Below are 19,027 nucleotides of genomic sequence, written 5' to 3'. Positions count from 1 at the left end.
CAACAATAAACCATTTTGATCTATCAATAAAGATCAGATGATCAACAATAAATATCAGTTTCCCGCAGGGGAAGAAAGAAAAAAATTTACTTAGGGAAAAGAAAATTGCATGTGGTGTGATGTAAAGAAAATCGTGTTCTCACATTTCTTAGATAAACCTTTACCTTTTGCAGGTCTCAGGTGATTTCTCTGTGTGATGTTGGCCAGTGATGAGAAGATAGGAGACTTGGTCCAGTTGCTGTTTGAAGTCATTTCCCTACCTGGGATTCTATGGCAAAGTTCTAGAAGAAATATGTCTTCGGGTGGACAATGGGTACCCTTCTGTTATTATTTACTCTTCAGCAACCCTGAAAAGGAAAATCTGACTATGGGAAGATCAAGCAAGAAAGAGTTAAAGGATTTCCTTCAAGGGGGTCTTTTAAAAAGCGTAGGTCCTGTGCCACAACTAGAAGGACCACAGCTAAAATATACAACTATATACTGGGGGGATTTGGGAAGAAAAAGCAGGAAAAAAAAAAGCGTAGGTCCTTCCATAGCTTCATCCCCTCAGCTGGCAAGGCTGGAGCTCTCTCAGGGATTCACCTGGAGTCTGTGACCCATCTTCTCATGCCCTATGTCAATCCCCTGCTTTGAGTTCTTTCCACATTCATCTGATTTCTGTCCCACTGCCTCCTACCTCACTACGTTCTTTCCACCTTCCGCTTGAGCATGATGGGGAGTGGAAGGTCAATTCTCAGTAATTCCAGAGGCCCCAGCTCCTGCTCCTCCTCCTTCAGCACTTCACAGCGAACCCAGGGATTTGTCATGATCAGTCCTCTGGGTCCTGGACCAGAATCCCGGGTCCAACCTACTTGAAAGGAGTATCAGAAACTTCGGTCCAAGGGATGAAGATGAAATTCGGCTTTCTATAATCCAGATGCTTAGAATGATCCTCTGATGATTCCGGGAAAGTTGTTGACTGTGGCTGGAAAATATTCCATTTCTAGCCTCATCATGAGCTGCTCACCACACTGAATCTTCCTCCTCACTGAATTTTCTTCTGGCTCTAAAGTTTTGGTGCTTGTTCCCTTGCTATCACCACTCTGGCTGCCACTTCCAGCCCTGCCAATGCATCCTTATCACTTCATCCCACACAGGCAGTGCTCATTGCCATGGAATCATGACAATGCTCATGTGACTCTACCTGGAGAAAATGTCCAGTGAGCGTCTGCTTTCAATGAATGCTTTCTATGAAAGAAATTATCGATGTGTACAATTGAAGGTTATTGATGGGGTAGGTGGGTCAGAAAATTTACATAGCAGAACTCAAGTATCCTTTGAGCAAACAGGAACCAAAGGCCCAAACCCTTCATCCCAAGATTTGATTGTTAACACTTGATTAATTGTCTTAGCATGGTGCTTAATACGACGTAAGTCAGCCCAGGGATAATAACAACAAAATTTACACACAAATTTGTTAATTAAATATAAATGTCTCTTTTAGGTTCAAATTAGTCCATTTATACACATATGCTAATTATATGTGTAAGCTTTCTTTGGATTAAGAAGATGAATATCTGGATCTACAAACATAAATTTCAAATTACTAGGTTCACTATTATGAATTAAAACTTCTTTGGCTTCACTCGCACACTTGTTTCTTTGTTTTTAAATGTGCAGGACATCGAAATATTCTTTCTTTTGTTTCTAATTTCTGGCTTAGGTCCCACCAGAGGTCATGGAAGGGTGAACGACCTACCCAGTCTCTAAGCCAGTATTGCCCTACATCCAGTAGATGGCAGGATAACACCAAGCTTACATATCTTTGGTTAAGGCAAAGCCAGACTCCAAAGCTGAGGGCCTGGAGCACAGGGAAGAAATGTTGCCTACAATCTTCATTTTCTCGTGTTTTCACTTGGTCCAGTCCATCATTGGATAATGAATCACCGAAGAAAGGCCAGTAAAGGCCTGCAGTAACTGATAGAGAGCACGCCATGATGAAGGAACCCCTTCTGATGATGTGCAGCTCAGACCTAACACGACTCACCTGCCTTCTTGATGAAAGGTTGCTGGGGAGCCACCATGTGGCTATGTGACACTTACTCGGATCTTCTAGAAGTTTCCTTAATTGTAAGTATACCTTGCTGCAGTTTCAATACAGGTCTTGAAAAACATGTCTGAAGCTAACATGACTAATGGTGGCAACAATATTATCATCATTCAAAAAGATTTTGCATTCCAGGATGAGAACTGTTTTCAGAGACAGGTTACAGGCTGGACAAGAATATCAAACTCATTGCTCGTCTTCATCGTAAAATGAGGATTGTTTAATTGAAGTGGATTACCACTTTATTGACCACATAACTCCTACATATTTCCCATGATTAGATTTGGATTATATGGCACTAATTTAGCATTCAACTTACTAACATTCTAACAACATTTAAAATTAATATATTTTTATGTCCTAAAGTCAGGAGTTGATATCTATTCATTAAGCTTTTAGACCTTCTCATGTGTGTGTGTATATGAACATAAATTCAGGTGCATATGTATTCATAGCATGATTCATATGCACAGTTACCATGCTGACTAAAAGTAACGTTTCAATAAGAACTGGTAGGGAATAGTAAAACCAGCCAAAATTAAAGAAATACTTTTAAAATTCTATTTTTTAAAGTATTATGCAATGTGTCATTCCAAATAAAGAGAAAATTTAAGCTGCTTTTACAAATATATTGTCTTTAAATTAATGGCAATTGGAGTTTGGAGAGAGTATGACAAGCATCAAAAAAATTAATGTCAAAAGTAAAGCATAAATCAATAAATTTGAGAATCAAACAGAATGGTTAATATAATAAATATAAACTGTTTCAACTTTCCTATTAAAAGTAAAAACTTGATTAGCGTAAAACACAAACTCCATTATTACTTTGCATAGGGAAAACAGCCTAAAATCAAATAATATTAAATACTAGTAAAACAGCAAAATAAAAGATCATCAAAGACAGAGCAAGAAAAGAAAATGAAGGAAAGTAATTAGAGACGGCAATATTAATATCAATGAAATATTGATAATGCTCAATATCAATATTGATGTCCAATGAATGTGTTAAATTGGAGAAGGAGGGTCAGTATGTAGGAAAAAAATAGAAGATATAATTAAATTATAAAAGACATGGAAGTAAAATTCGAATCATATAAAACATTGAGCAAAAATATTCAGCAATATATAGAAATGCCAACAGAAACATGATAGTAGCCTTGAAACTTTCGCACAATGCTGTTAGTCTATAAAAATAATATAGAAAAATAACAAGAACATGAGGAATCAGAATGTGTGATTTAAGAGTAAATTAATAGCTAAGACTCTGGGTCAGTCTAACCTAGAATAAGAAACACAACCTTTCAAATATTTATTAATCATCACAAAAATCATCATAATTTATTTAGACTGCAAAGAAACATCAATAATTCCTCCAGAGCAAAAATACTATAAGTTGTACGCTCAGATGACAAGACCCGAAGTTAAAATAATCTCTAAACCACTCACTTAGATATTTAAAATTATACTGATAAATTCCAGTCAAGTCAGAGAGAAAAAATAAAATGAGAAATTTAGTAAGTAATGGACGTTAAAGCACTATGCTTAAAATTTGCAAAAGCAGTCAAAGTTACACACTGAGGTAAACTCATAGCTTTATCAAACATATGAAGTGAACATAGACTGACCTCACTCATTAAAGTCAATAAAAGAATTCTAAATAGCATTAATGTAAATAATAAAAGCTGATGTTTACTGACTGTTCACTCTGCAAGAGGGACTGTGCTAAACACTTTACAGGAAGTACTTTTGTCTTCTCTGCAATCCTACCAAGCTCTTAAACAATACCTTATTCTCTACTGCATGTCCTTAGATAACAATAACTATCACTTATTGAGTACCTACTACGTACAAGAGCAACAGAACATAAGCTATTAAATAGCAGAAGTATGGTTTCAACCCTATCTGTATTTTCCCATTTCCATATACTTTCTGCTGTGACACAATTCACAATCGCATTAATAAACTCATTCATCATGATTAAGAAGAGTATCTTAGAAATATAGAGAAGATTTGATACTAGACAATATATTTATATAATGCATCGCTTATCACACCAGACCTCCATTAGTGCTGGTTTCTTAAGGATTAGTTGCAAGGAGGAGTCTAAAATTAAAACAATGAACTTTTAAAGTTCTGTCACATAAAAACCTATCAATCTGACTTACTCTTTGAATAGGTCTCGTTTACTCATGCAGGATTTTGTATTATATGCAATGGTCATTAGGAAACTATTGGTTCACTGAGATATTCAGATCTTACAAATGTATTTATATTTCAACTTGTGTAATCAAGTAGTTCATTTGTTAAAACCATGACTGTTGTCATCACAAAAGTCTTGAAGTATTGGGAAGTTATCAAGTTCACAGTGGTACATTTTCTAAGATTCTAATTTTCTCTTGAAAGCTCAACTGCTGTCATTGACGACAAATGTTTCCCTTGAAGCAACAGGTTCACTTTATAAATATCTTGAGAAAATGTCTGTCAAATGCCCGAGTCTGACTACTCATAGTTTGTCACCATTCTTTCAAGTAAAAATGGATTCTGTGAGAAGAGTGTCTAGTTTAGCTCAACTCAAATGATCATATGAGTGCTTTTCCTCAAAACAATCACCGTGCAAGCAGTAGAATTGCTTGTCACACAGAATTTTAAGAAGACTGGCACAGAGAAAATTAAAAAGATGTGTGCTCAAAAGTCAAGAAGTAATAAAATTAATAATCTTACTATTTCAGGGGCCAGCCCAGTGGCATAGTGGTTCATTTCACGTGTCCTGCTTCAGTAGCCAAGGGTTCACTGGTTCAGATCCTGGACCTGGACCTATATGCTGCTTATCTGGCCATGCTGTGGCAGCATCCCACAGGGAAGAACCAGAAGAACTTACGACTAGGATATACTACTATGTGCTCTGGCTTTGGGGAGAAAAAAATAGAAGATGATTGGTAACAGATGTTGGCTCAGTGCCATTCTTCCTCACCAAATAGCATGCCTTAGATAAATAGAGAAAGAAATGATCTTATGATTTCATCCATGGCATTCTTAAGTGAACCTGGCACGTTTTTCACTTCAAGTATAGTACAGTGAAAAATAGAATAATTACTAGTCGATTTTGGTGCCAGTGCCTTGATTGACACTCAGCCAGCAGCAGTTTTACCCACCTTTGTTTTTGCACCTTCAGTGTAAGTTGTTGATGTGATGAAAAAGGGAAATAATGTCTTAATGTTATTATAGAAATAACTTTGACCTCGTGGATCCCCTGAAAGTGTCTTGGGGACCCCAAGGGACCCACAGACCGCGCTTTGAGAACTGCTGCTCTAAAGGATTTCCCCGCACCTGCTCTGCTCAAGCTCTAGCTTTAAATACTACAGTCACTTTCCTGGCTCTCAAGATAAAGTCAAACATCTTTAACATGGTCAGTCATTGGGCCTCTTTCCATTTCTCCAGCCTCATTACATGCCAGACTTCCATCCTTCGGTACAGTCCACCCACCCTGGTCTTTTTCACTTCTTTAAATGAGCCTTTCCTCCTGCAGGGCCTCTCTCTATGCAGTTTTTTCTTTTTCACTCTGGGAAATGTTTTCCTCTGCAAGATACTTAACAAACTCCTACTCATCCTTCAAGTCTCATAATTCCTATTACTTCCCTGGGGAAAACTGAATGGTAGGATTAAATGAGCTACCCAGGATACTCACTGTCATGGCATCTTTTCTTCTCCTGTGTGGCCCAGATACCAAATGTAAATACATTATAACTACTTCTTTAATGGCTATGTCCTTTGCTCCAGCGGAGCTCCATAAGGGCAGGACGACACATCTCACACTCAAGACTCTATCCCCAAGGCCAATGAATGAACGAATGAACTGCACCACATACTTTCACATTTAGTTTGCAGAACTAGGACTTTGGGGAAGATGCTTTTTTTTTTAAAAAAAAAGGGAAGATAAACGTCATAAAATAGATTTAATATGTAAAAATATACTGTTTTTATTAAAGAAGAGGAATGTGAACATATTATTATATAAAAGTAGTACATCTAAATGAAAGTGCCATAAAAATGAATAGGTAAATTAATATGAATAAATACATGAATAAATATTTTATAACATGAGGTTCAGCCACAGGGTACTAGTTACGTTTCTTCTACTTCTGGAAATGGTTAAACATAGATATGCTTAATATTACTGATAGAGTATGTCAATTATGATTCAAATTATTTTATAGCTGAAGAAAAAATAACAGTTTTGGAACAGACTGAGCAGTTGAGAGCCTGACCTAGGACATCCGTCACTGAGAATCAGCTTACTTCTTAACATCCTGAGTTATCTCATGAGCTTGTTGACGAAGAGAAAGCACCTCCATTCTTTGATTTGGTTTGGAAAACTAGGGTTTGGATTCAGGTTTTAAGGATAAACAGACTCTAGAAGTTTTCTTTGATAACAATTTAATAAATAAAACAAAATGCAAATTTAATGAAATGGAAAAGTCAAGAGGTTTTCTAAATTTTAATACAATAAAAGGCAAACATCTTTTATATGAACTATAAATATGATAAGATACAAGAATAAATAAATATAGATAAATAAATTAACAAACAATAAAATAAGACATCAGGGCAGTCACTCTTAGGCACTGATGCTGCAGGACCTGAATATTTTTTACATATTCTTGCTTACTACTACTCACAAAATATTTGTTGAATTAAATTCAGTAAATTCTGTGAAGAAATAAGAGCCATCTGAAATGACAAAAAGCATGTGCAAGGGTGACTTGGCACATCAGGCAAGGAGAATCATTTCAAGGTGACCCCAGGTCTCCATCCTTCATTCCTAATCTTCCTTGCAGGTTTGCTGATGAAGAGAAGGATCTCATGATTTCCACTCTGACAATCTCCCAGGCACAGCCACTGTATTTCTTCTCTGTCAGGTACAGACGGATTCTCCTGAAGTACCTCTTCACGGCCAGTGTAGGGCCCACAGTTCCCAGGGCGGATTCTTCCTCTCCTGTCTGCTCATCCAAGCAGGTGTTGAGGTCTTCCAGCTGCTGATGGAGTCCCGTGAGGAGTCGGTCCAGCAGAGTCGTGTTCCAGGCAGCAGAGGAGCGCTCTGTGTGGAAGAGGTTGACGATCTGCTGGAGCATCTCCTGGAGGACAGACGTGGCCTGGGCCTCTGGGAACTGCCTGCCATCCAGCTGCTCCTGGGGGAATTTGAAGTCTGTCCTGTGCTTCAGACAGGAAGGAGGAGAGATTGTCTCCATCTGGTGCAGAACTCTGAGGGTCTCCTGCTTTCTCAAGTCAAGGCTCGCAGGCAGGTCGCAGCTCATGGAGGAGACGGGGCTGGAGGAGATCACCACCAGTGCCATCAGGGAAGACACTGAGAAAGCCGTTGGTAAGTGCCAAGACGCAGCTCTTCTGGTTGAGACGGGAGATTGAGAGCTTTTGTCTAGCTTCTCTGAGGATCTTCTGTCTAGGTGCCTCTTAAATAGTCAGCCCAAGAGTATTCATTTCTAAATTTTCCCCAGGTCTTTGTACTTCCCCATTTTGGACTTTCCTTTCTCTTCAAGAACCTGGAAAGTTGTCATTACTTTCGACTCTTTGTATATTCTTACAACTGAAGTGAAATTTATTCATTAAAAGCTGAGAAGTCCTAATTCAAGGAAATGCTTATCATCTCAGCAAAAACCAACTTTGAACTATTGATAGGGACATCTGGATCTTTCTCCCTGATGTTAAGAACAACTTTTAAGGAGGCTTTGCTAGGCTTCTTTTGTAAATCTTCTTTCTCCTCCCTTTAGATATCCCTCTTGGAAGTGTTGATCAGATGTGAAAGATACCTGATCTTTACAGGCGTAGATCTCACCTTATTCTCTGCTGTACAATATTTATTTTGCCAAATTTGGTTTTATTTACTTTACGTAATTGAGAACATCACCAAGTATTTACTCTGTGCCAATCATTACGTTGAGCTCAGGCTATACCAAGATGGTGAAACCTCCACTCCTGCCCTCATGTAAAGTGCAAGCACCACTACCACCCAGATGTTCAAGTATTTGGAACATGTCTTTGCTGCTTCGTGGCATACGGTTTGTCCCAGCCGAGGCCATTGTCCTACGTTTTTCGCAGTCATAGTTAAGCAACCCATTTTTTTTTTTATTTTCATCTAAGTTTAAAATTGCCTAATTTTAAAATTCTTACCTCTTCTTTTGTACTTGTATTTTCACTTTATAAAAGTTGTCCTAATACTCCTGCAATCTTTTCTATTTCCACTTTGAGGTTTGCTGCAAAAACAGGAAGAGAAAATGTAAGGGAAAAGAAGAGGTAACATAGTTCCTGTGTGATTTTCAAGACTCAGAACTTTCCTCTCTCTTTTAACATTCCTAGAAAGTAAAAGTCAGCAGTATGAAAAAGGAATGCACAAAGGAAATTGGAAAGTCAACACTGAAAATGAAAGAAAAAGAAGCGACATCTTCTTTATCGAAACAAAAAAATGTCACTTAACTACCCAAGTCAGGGAGTAAGAGCTCTACAGAGAGACAGGTTTCAAACCAGCCTGTGTGTGATTGTTGTAGCCGCAGGCAGGTGCAGAGGAGGGCAGCCGGCTCTTGAAGGCAGGCTGTTACCTGAAGGGCTAGTTTTCAGCCTTGCTAAATCAGAGAATCTGTTCATTGATTTCTTTTTCGGTGAGAGGTTAGCTATTCCCTGAAGGCTAGTAAATGTTAGTCATTTGGACAGGACACTCCCTGTCATGTGGACACATGCTCATGTTCACATAAGCGATGAGATTAGAAATAAAAGTGTTTATTAGTGAGCTGAGAATTCAAGGAAGGGAAGCAGATCGTCTCAGGGCAGCTTCCATCCAGTTCCCAAACTTCGACAGGTTACGTTTCTCCATTGTGGGAACAGCTGACAGATAGTGAGTGCCCATTTTGTCAGGCATCGTTATGGTACGCTACATCATCACAACACAACAAGGCAGTGAAATAGTTACGACCATCATTTCCATATAACAGAGGAGAAACCTGAGGTGCCTAAGATCACATGGCAAGTGCCAGCTGGAGCTGTGAAATAACCCCAGGCCTAGCCCCACAGTCCACCGCCCTAGCCACTAGCTTGGCTGTCTCCTCCGACAACATTCTTCTTGTCTTAGATAAACACTCAGCAGGTTCTTACTCTCCAATTCCCATTGTTCTTAGTCGCCGAAAATCACCATTTGCTCATTCTAGACACGTTACAACATACTTGAAGGGGCTATAGCTGCCTTTCCACTTGCTAAGCTCCAGTCCTGCCTTTCACATGATGTGTTTGTTGAGTTCTACCGTTTCTTTGAAACTTCCTATTCCCATCTGAGATAGTTTCATAAATTTTCCAGGAGGTTAAAGTATCCACTTAAAACTTACTCTTACTATCTTTGTTTTTAGAAGACTCCCATTTTCTGACATGGTCCCAAGGGTTTTATGTTTACTCCCTCATTGGAACATATAGTCATTTTTGTACTTGCTATGGGACAGACAGCCCTCTGCGTACCTCCTCTGTGACAGGCACCTTGCTGGACACTGGGATATGGCACTACTGTCCTCAGGGATCTTACAGTCTATCAGGGTAGTTAGATGTTAAACAAATAATTAGATGGGTTACTTGATGACGAGTATACAGAGTGTAGCTAAAGAAGAATACTTAAGGTTAATGAGGAGTAACATGAAGGCAGAACAGTATAGCGCTAATACCACTTCCGTAATAAATCGAAGCTTTTAGCAAGTTATGAAACCTCTCCGAGTTTTCAGTTTCCTTATTTGCAGAATGTAGATAATTATAGTAATTATCTCACAGGGAAGCTGTGAATATTAAATGAAATAATGTTTGTAAAACACTTTGCTGACAGCCTGTGCATAATTAAAGGTTGCTGCCATTAATATCATTAAAAATAATCTGTGTATTAGCCATTCAACGAAGACATGTGATGGTCAGCTTTGAACACCGTTGCAGCCCCGTTATCCCTGAGTATGAGGTAGGACAGCACTTGCCAATGCAATACCCAAGGAGATGAGCTGATCTGCATTACTGCACAATGACCGAGGCCGAGTTTTCAGTGGGGAAGGTCCTACTTGGTAGAGAACAGAGAGAATCACACACAGGCAAACTTGAACCTTGTAGGGAAACCAGCACCCAGCGGAGTGCCCAGCAGACCATAAGCGCACCTTATTTATTTTTGACAAATCTTATCTGCAAAACAATGTCCTCAGTGAGTTTAAGATGTCTTTAAGATATATATATATACAACTGAAATTTTTTAAAGAAGGAGAAGAAGTGTAAATCACGACAAAATAAGGAAAACTCAAATCTTCTCTTTTAAAAGCACTTTTATATTTCCTACTGGCATGGAAAAGCCACCATTATCGTATGAATGTTTCTTCCTTCTCCTACTTTATCAAGGCCTTTCTGCTGAAGACCAATCTAGGAGGTGTGAAAACCATTTTACAATACTGTGTAGATACTGCATTGTCATGCGTGGTTTGGAGTCCCCCATCAAGTCAACAAGTGCACATTTTTAATTGACTTTGTGAAAAAAAAAAATGTAGAAAGGGAAAGGAAAGGACAAAAAAGTGGAAAAACCCAGAAAATGAAAGTTTCTAAACTCACTGTGTAAAAGGCACTCAGCACCCAAAGTCCTCAGAGCTCGCTGAGACTCCCCCTCAGGCAGCCCTGCAGAGCCCTCCGGCTGCCCAATGGCCCTCCCAGTCTCTGTGCTGCTGGCCCTGGCGATGCTGGGCTCCTGCCCTGCCTGCCCTCTGGGCTGTGACCCGCCTCTGAGACAGCGCAATCAGGAAACCATCACACTTCTGAGTCAAATGGAGAGAATCTCCACTCTGTTGTGTCTGAAGGACAGGGCTGACTTCCGATTTCCTCAGATACTTGTGGATGGGGACCAGCTTGGGAAGACACAAGCCACAGCTGTGCTGCATGAGATGCTCCAGCACACCTTCCATCTCTTCAGCACCACTGGCTCCCGTGCCGCTTGGGATGAGACCCTCCTGGACAAATTCCTCCTTGGCCTTTATCAGCAGCTGGATGACCTGGAGACATGTTTGGGGAAGGAGACGAAGGTGGAACAATCAGCCCTGGGAAGTGAGATCTCCACACTGGCTGTGAAGAGGTACTTCCGAAGAATCAGTCTGTATCTGAAAGAGAAAGACTACAGCGGCTGCGCCTGGGAGGTCGTCAGGGTGGAAATCAGAAGGTGCTTGCTCTTCATGAACAAGCTCACCGGAAAACTCAGCCAATAAAACCTCAGGAAAACTAGAAACAGTTCATCTGCTCGACTAAATGGCTGTTTCCTGAGACTCAAAGTGCAAGCTTCATCTCTACTTTTATGCCAGATGAAAAATAAGTCATAGCAAATGTATGGGATTATTATAAAATTATATTGTGATGTAATTTAAAAGTTGTTTAGGACAGAGAAATGCACAAAATACTTTTGTCATTTTTACAATGTATTTAATTATTTGAACTATTAATGCTATTTATAGTATTTAAATATCTATTGTTCATACAACACTTGTTTAGTTTTCTATTTTGTCCATGACTACTGTTCATTTTTAAGTTATGAGAAATAAAAGCAATTTTTACAAAATAATTTTGCTTGCACACACTTTTTGAATAAAAACTTAACCCTTTATGATCCTTTAAGTAACCTAAGCAAAGTTCCTAAATGAAGAGAGAATAGGGGCAGCCCAGCATGGGCCACAGCACCATGGACATTTTGAGAAGAGATTGGATGCGACTCCCAAGACAGGGCTTAGAAATGGAAGGAAGATCTGAGGAGAAAACCCCGCGACATCGACACCATTACCTGCTTGGGGCCTCCAACATCGGGAGATGCATCAAGGTTTACACATGAACCACATAAGCTGTTGGAAGTCCATCAATACATGTGGACACTGGAGAATCGTGGAGAAGGTTGAGGAAGGGAGGGTCAGTAAGCTTTCTACACTTCACCGGTCTTGACGTCTCATTTCTTATTCTTTATTCTACACGTTTCAACCACAAAATTGAAGAAAGTATCCCTCTAAACAAAATTAACTTCCTCTTAATTTACTTTGGAATGCCTTTTCTTTTCCAAAATACATTTATGTTCATTATTTTATTTGACTCTCAAAACTCTCCATGACAGTTTTAATATTTTTTATCATCACTATTCTTATTCACTTAACAAATACCATTTGAGCTCCTACACTGTAGTATATATTAGGTGTGATGTTCCGTGCAAGGGTAAAAAGTTGAATAAGACCTTAGTCTGTACTCAGGTTGTTTATAGTCTTCTAGAGAGCTGACCTAAGGAGAAGAAAACTGAGGTTATCAAGTGGTATATCTCTGAAAAAGAAAGAGAATTGACACATTACCACCTCTCAGGCTCATAATCATTAGTATTCAAACTGAAAATGGATTCTGGTTAGTGTATGGCATAATTTTTCAGCCAAATGCTGATTAGGTGGGAGGAGATACCAGGAAGCAAATGAGCATTCGCCAGACCGCAAGGAGATACCGAAGAACCAAAGGATAGGGGTCGGTAACTTCTAATATGGTTAATTGATGATGATTACCCTATAAAAGTGAAGGACACAAGACATCCAAATTGGCAAGGAAGAAATTCAACTCTCTATTCAGAGATGACGTCATCTGATTATAGAAAATAACTAAAGAACACACAAAACTGTTAGAGCTAATAAATGAATCCAGTCGAGTTATAAGATAAACGACCAACTTTCAAAAATTAGTTTGTATTCCTATATACTAGCAATGAACAATCCCAAAAGGAAATTAAGAAAAGATATTTCATTTACAATAATAACACCAAAAAGAATCAAATTCTTAGGAATAAATTTAACTAAGGAGATACAAGAATTTAACCAAAAACTACAGAATACTGCTGAAATAAATTAAAGAATACTGTATTTGTCAGCTCAGGCTGCCATAACAAGATATCACTAACTGTGTGGCTTAAACAACAGAAATTATTTTCTCACAGTTCTGGGAGCTAGAAGTTCAAGATTAAAGTGTCATCAGTGTTGGTTTCTGGGGAGGCCTCTCTTCCTGACTTATAGAGGGCTGTGTTCTTGCTGTGTCTTCACATAAGCTTTCCTCTGTGAGCTCAAGAGGGAGATCTGTGGTGTCTCTCTTCTTCTGAGGACACCAGACCTATCAGATTAGGGCCTCACGTTTATAACTTTATTTAATTTTAATTACTACCTTAAACGCTCTATCTCCAAATATAGCTGCAACACAGATTAAGACTTCAGCATGTAAATATTGGGGGTGACACAATTCAGTCCATAGCAAAGACCCATATAAATGAAAGAACATTCCATATTTACGGATTGGAAGATTTAAGGTGGTTTAGTAGGCAATACTGCCCAGAGCAATCTGCAGATTCAATACAATCCCTAGGTAAATCACAATAGCCAGTTTTGCAGAAGTGAAAAAGCCAATTGTAAAATTCATATGGAATTGCAAGGGACTCCGATAGCCTAAATGATCTTGAAAAATAAGAGCCAAGTTGGAAGTCTCACATTCCTCATTTGAAAACACACTACACACTACAGTTACCAAAACAGTGTGATACTGCCACAAAGGTAGACAAATAGACCAATTGAATAGAATTGGGAATCCAGAATGAGCCTATACATCTATGGTCAATTGATTTTTGACAAGGATATCAAGACCATTAAACTGAGAAAGAATAGTTTCTTCAACAAATCATGCTGAGACAACTGTATATTCACATTGCAAAAGACTAAAGTTGGATCCCAACCTCACACCATATAGAAAAAACTCCACAATGGATCAAAGGTCTAAATGTAAGAGCTGAACTAAAACACTCTTAGAAGAAAACATAGAAGTAAATCTCTGTGACCTTGGGTTTGCCAAGGAATTCTTGGATAAAACACTAAAAGTATAAGCAATGAAATTTTAAAAAATGGATAAACTGGACTTCACCAAAATTAAAAACTTTGGTGCATCAAAGAACTCTATCCTGAAAGAGAAAAGGCAATCTACACAATGGGAGAAAACATTTGAAATCATATGTCAATAGGGGTCTACTATGCAGAATAGGTAAAGAACTCTTACAACTCAACAATAAAAGGCAAACAACCTAATGTGGTTGGACACACAAATGGACAAAGAACTGGGAATACACAATCAAGGGGGGCCCCTGAAGATACACAAATGACCAACAAAAACATGAAAAGATGATCAAAATCATTAGTCATTAGAGAAATGCAAATCAAAACCACAATGAGATACCACTTCTCACCCACAAAGTCCGTTATAATGAAATAAATGGAAAATAATGAGTGTTGATGAGGAGGCAGAGAAATCGGAAACCTCAGACATTGTGGTGAGAATGCAAAATGTTTCAGCTTCTGTGGAATCATTTGGTGGTTCTTCAACAAGTTAAGCATAAAATTTCCATATGTTCCAGCACCTTCACTTCTAGGGATATACCACAAAGAAATAAAAAATGAGCATTCAAATACTTGTGTAGAAATGTTCTCAGCAGCACAATTCATGATAGCCAAAAAGTGAAACAATCCTAACACCCATTGTTGGATGAATGGATCAACAAATGGTGGTATATCCATACAATGGAATATTATTCAGCCAAAGAAAACAATGAAGTACTGACACACGCTGCAATAGGAGTGAACCTTGAAAACCTTATGCAAAGTGATGGAAGGCAGACGCAAAAGGTCACTAATTGTATGATTCCATTTATAAGAAATATCCAGAATACGTAAATTCGTAGAGATAGTAAGCAGACTGTGGTTGCCACGGGCCTGGCAGGGAGGAGGGAAAGGGGAGTGACAACTGCTTCATGTGTATGAAGTTTCCCTTTGGGGTGATAAAAATGTTCTGAGACTAGATAGTGGCGATGGTTGCACAACATTGTGAAAGTGTCCAATATCACTGAATCGCGCACTTTAAAATGGTTGGTTGATCTAGATGATCTTTTATTACTCTAATCATTTCCCATGTTCATGTCTTCCCCAAAGATTCTAAGTGACTTAAGGGCAAGGAAATATAAGATCCTTTTAACCCAAGTCATCTAGTCCAGAACTTTGAGCAGAGGAACTCTGCCCAAATAATTGTTAAGTACTTGGTCCTTTAGAGTGGTGATTACACCTTCTCCTTTCATAATGTCTCATCCTATTTGCAGGGTACTGCAGACAGGTCCTAAAGATTGTTAATAAAAGTAAAGAATTAAATCCATATAAATAGTAGTTGTGTTGACAAAGTAATTAATGTTTTTAGGAATACTGCATTCTTTCTAATTTTCCCTAGTCTTGTCTTCTGCTTTCGACATGGATTTCTTGCAGACAGGAGCAATTCTCATCCTCTCCCACAGTTTACTGCAGGTCCTTGGACAAGTGACCAGAGATTTCTGTGGCTCAATTTTCCCAGCTGAATTATGGGGTTAATAACAGTACTTCACCTCAGAAACTTATGAGATTAAATGAGTAATGAGTGCAAAATGCCTGGCACATAGGATCACTCAGGCTTGAGATATTTGTTACTGTTGTAATTAACTGTGCATGTAGTAGTTTCTTAGTAAATACTTATTCACCTCTGAGTTGGTTGTAGTAATTATATGAAGAAATTCAGATGCCTCTTGATCTTTGACGACCTCTTCTATATTTCAGGAGCTGGGGAGAAAGACCCGGTCAAAAATACAGAGAACCTGACGGATCTTACCATGTCTGAAAAGCCAAAGGACAAGAGTTTGAGGGGATAAAAGGGTGTTACAAGTCTTGCATACATAACAGTAACAACAATAACAAAAAACCCAACCTAATTTAAAAATGAGCAAAGGACTTGAACAGACGTTTCTCCAGAAGATATAAATGGCCAACAAGCCATTGGGGCAATTAGCTGCCCGTTTGAAAAAGATGCTCAACATCACTAATCATTAGGGAAATGAAAATCAAAACCACAAACAGATACCACCTCACACTCATTAGAGTGGCTACTATAAAAAAAAAAAGCATTGGCGAGGATGTGGAAAAATTGGACCCCTTGTGCTCTGTTGGTGAAAATTGTAAAATGTAAAATTTTATCCACAATGGATAAAAGTATGGTGGTTCCTCAAAAAATTAAAAATAGAACTACAATATGATCCAGTAATTCCACTTCCCAGTATACAGCCCCCAAAAAAGTAAAAAGCCGACCCTTGACCTCTTGGAGGATCCCCCTGAATCCCACATTGCTAAAAAGTTAATGTGTATCCTTCTAGATATTTTCTCCAGAATTTAGTATATCTACACATACAGAAAATTTAGTGTATATTGTGTAGATATTATTATTCCATGTATATCAAGCCCTACTTGCTTTTTTTTTACTTAATAATAAATCTTAGAGCTTTTTCTCTACTAGTACATAAAAACCTACTGCATTCATTTTAATCGCTGCATTCTGTGTTCGTGTATAAATTCAATGCATTCCTAATCCATATTTCAACCAGATTTTGGGTTTTTTATTTTTAGTTTTTTTAAAGATTGGCACCTGAACTAACATTTGTTGCCTATCTTCTTTTTTATTTTTTTTTCTTCTTCTCCTAAAAGCCTCCCAGCACATAGTTGTATTTTCTAGTTGTAGGTTTCTTCTGGCTCTGCTGTGTGGGACGCCGCCTCAGAATGGCTGGATGAGCGGTGCTAGGTCCACCACCAGGATCAGAACCAGCAAAACAGTGGGCTGCTGAAGCGAAGCCCGAACTTAACCACTCAGCCACGGGGCCAAGCTCTCAAGAAAATTTTTAGATGAAACTTGACAAGCTGACGATAAAATATATCAAGAAGAAATAACTTACAAGAAAATCCGAGCAAGGAAGAAATATACAGATGAACTTGACTTGTCAAATATCAAACGATCCTCTAAGGCTACAGAAATTAAAACCAAGTGGTATTGTTGCAAGAATAGACAAGAAGATCAAAAAGCAGAATATGCTTTGAGGATAAGACAATTTAATTAGTGGAACTTCGCATATAATAAAAGTGGCATTTCAAACGAGTGGGAAATGTAGGTGTTGGGGCAATTAGCTGCCCGTTTGAAAAACAGCGTGATCCCTGTGTCTTATTTTTACAGGTTCTCCTGCCACTTTAGGCCTAAGTCTATAATCAAAGTGGGGATGGCAAGACAAATAAAGCTCGATAGAGTCATGTGACACAACTCCAAACAATGAGATTTGTGGGGAATCTGCTGGGGGCTTCTCAAGAGGATTTTAGCTCGTATTCCTCTCTTCTTACTGGGGATGCCCTTGTAGGGACGTGATGCTTGGGGCTGGTATAGCTGTCCTTTTCCCATCAGTAAGAGACCAAGAGAGTCCAGAGATGCACGTCCAGCACACTCACAGCTTTGACCTGCTGATCGAACACTACAGCCATCACCCTACAGCCTTCCACATTGGGATAGGCACCTGCCTTCATTACTTTAGCCTCTATTAACGGAGTTGTCTGTTACTTATAACAGAAAGCATTCCTAATAGATAAAATAATATTGATCAGATTTAAGCTCTTTCTTCAAGCCTCACTAGGCTAAGGTCAGCTTTTTAATTAAAGCAGAGTTGGGGGAGACCTGTTGAGATTAGTGTTTGGTTTTCCTCGTTGTTACATATCAACATGGTGAATTACATGAACAGATTTTCCTTTCTTGAAGTTTCATAATCTTCCACGAAAATTCCAGTTGTTTATTTATAATATGCCTTTGGATTTGACTTGTTAATTTTTAACATGGTATTTTTATCTTCATGTTTGTAGGTAAGAATGTCCTATGATTTTCTCTTCTGACTTTGTTATCAAGGTTGTAACAGCCTTGTAAAGTGAATTGAATACTTTTCCATCTCTTCCCATGCCCTTTTCAAACAGGAACTAAATATGTTTTACCGAATAATTTTATGATGTACTTTCCAACTTGGCTGTCTCTTTAAAGCATGTCAGTGAAGACCGATATTGCTCTTCAAAGACTTTGGATGTTGGATTTCTATTCTTTTGGATGCAACACTGCAGAAAAGAGACTAAGAAGTAGCAAGAAGACCCTCGGGCATTGGGGCTAAACATGTCTAAAACAATATTTAAGTTTTGTGAAAGCAGTTTATATTGTACTTTGAATTTGACTTTCTTTCCTTTGTCCACATGGCCTATGAATGTGCTCAGGGATAGAGCAGGTGCTCCAATTCTTGTCAAGAGAACTTACGAGATGAACTCTGAACAGATAGTGCTGAGACAACACCTTGCAATTTGACACTCAGAAGCTTGTCAAAGCACATATTCCTAGCACATTATTTATTCAATGAGCAATACTTAAGTTCCTACCAGGGCTAGACACTGTGCTAATGACTGCAGATGGAAAGTTCAGACTCAAAAAGTCTAATCTCCTGGAAAAGAGAGAAGAAATAAACCACCAAGTACAGAAAAGAATGGTAAGTGTTCTAATGGAAGTGTTGTATTGGCAAAGAGCCATGGGCACGGGGGGTGGTAAATGGAGAGACACCAAATCATTGGTACTTTAGAACCGATAGATGGATATGGAAAGGCATGAATAGAATTGGACAAGGGGAGAACGGCCAGAGATGTGCAGGCCATTTGGAAGCAAGAGCTAAATCAAAGGGTTGGCAAAATTGGACATTTTATAAAACTGAGAAATGAATAACAAATAAGAGCTCGGAAGAAGATCAAGTTTCCCTCCTTACAACAGGTCTAGAAATCAGAGATCGGAAAGTGACACCATTCCCTGAATGTTTCTGCTAAAACTTGGAGCCCAATGTTTTCGAATAAAATGGTTAAATTTCTTAACAGAGGAAAGGGAAAGAGACTTCGCTGTGTCCAGTTTCCTTATCTGTGAAGTTAAGATAACCCTCGGACAACCTCATAAAACTGCGGTGAGCATTGCTGTAATTTCTGTAAC

The 19,027-nt window shown here is 38.6% G+C and overlaps 3 protein-coding genes across 3 annotated transcripts in view; 2 read left to right on the top strand and 1 right to left on the bottom strand.

The window, feature by feature from the left end:
- LOC100147174 (interferon beta) overlaps window positions 1–19,027 on the top strand; it is a 32,131-nt gene that overhangs the window by 1,923 nt on the left and 11,181 nt on the right. The window contains exon 2 of the mRNA XM_001917573.3: window positions 174–2,109. The gene's annotated coding sequence lies outside the window, so the exon portion shown is untranslated. The remainder of the gene's footprint in view (window positions 1–173; window positions 2,110–19,027) is intronic.
- On the bottom strand, window positions 6,874–7,511 carry LOC138920455 (interferon omega-1-like). Its single transcript, XM_070248881.1, has one exon. It carries the CDS (start codon window positions 7,435–7,437, stop codon window positions 6,874–6,876), a length of 564 nt encoding a protein of 187 aa, XP_070104982.1. The 5' UTR covers window positions 7,438–7,511.
- LOC100064612 (interferon alpha-2-like) lies at window positions 10,798–11,355 on the top strand. Its single transcript, XM_001495466.2, has one exon. The coding sequence runs from the start codon at window positions 10,798–10,800 to the stop codon at window positions 11,353–11,355; it is 558 nt and encodes a 185-aa protein (XP_001495516.2).

This window comes from Equus caballus, chromosome 23 (assembly GCF_041296265.1).
Source record: "Equus caballus isolate H_3958 breed thoroughbred chromosome 23, TB-T2T, whole genome shotgun sequence".
In the NCBI taxonomy this organism is placed as follows: Eukaryota; Metazoa; Chordata; class Mammalia; order Perissodactyla; family Equidae; genus Equus; species Equus caballus.
Note: the sequence above shows the minus strand (reverse complement) of the source record. Positions and strands in the feature narration are given on the sequence as shown.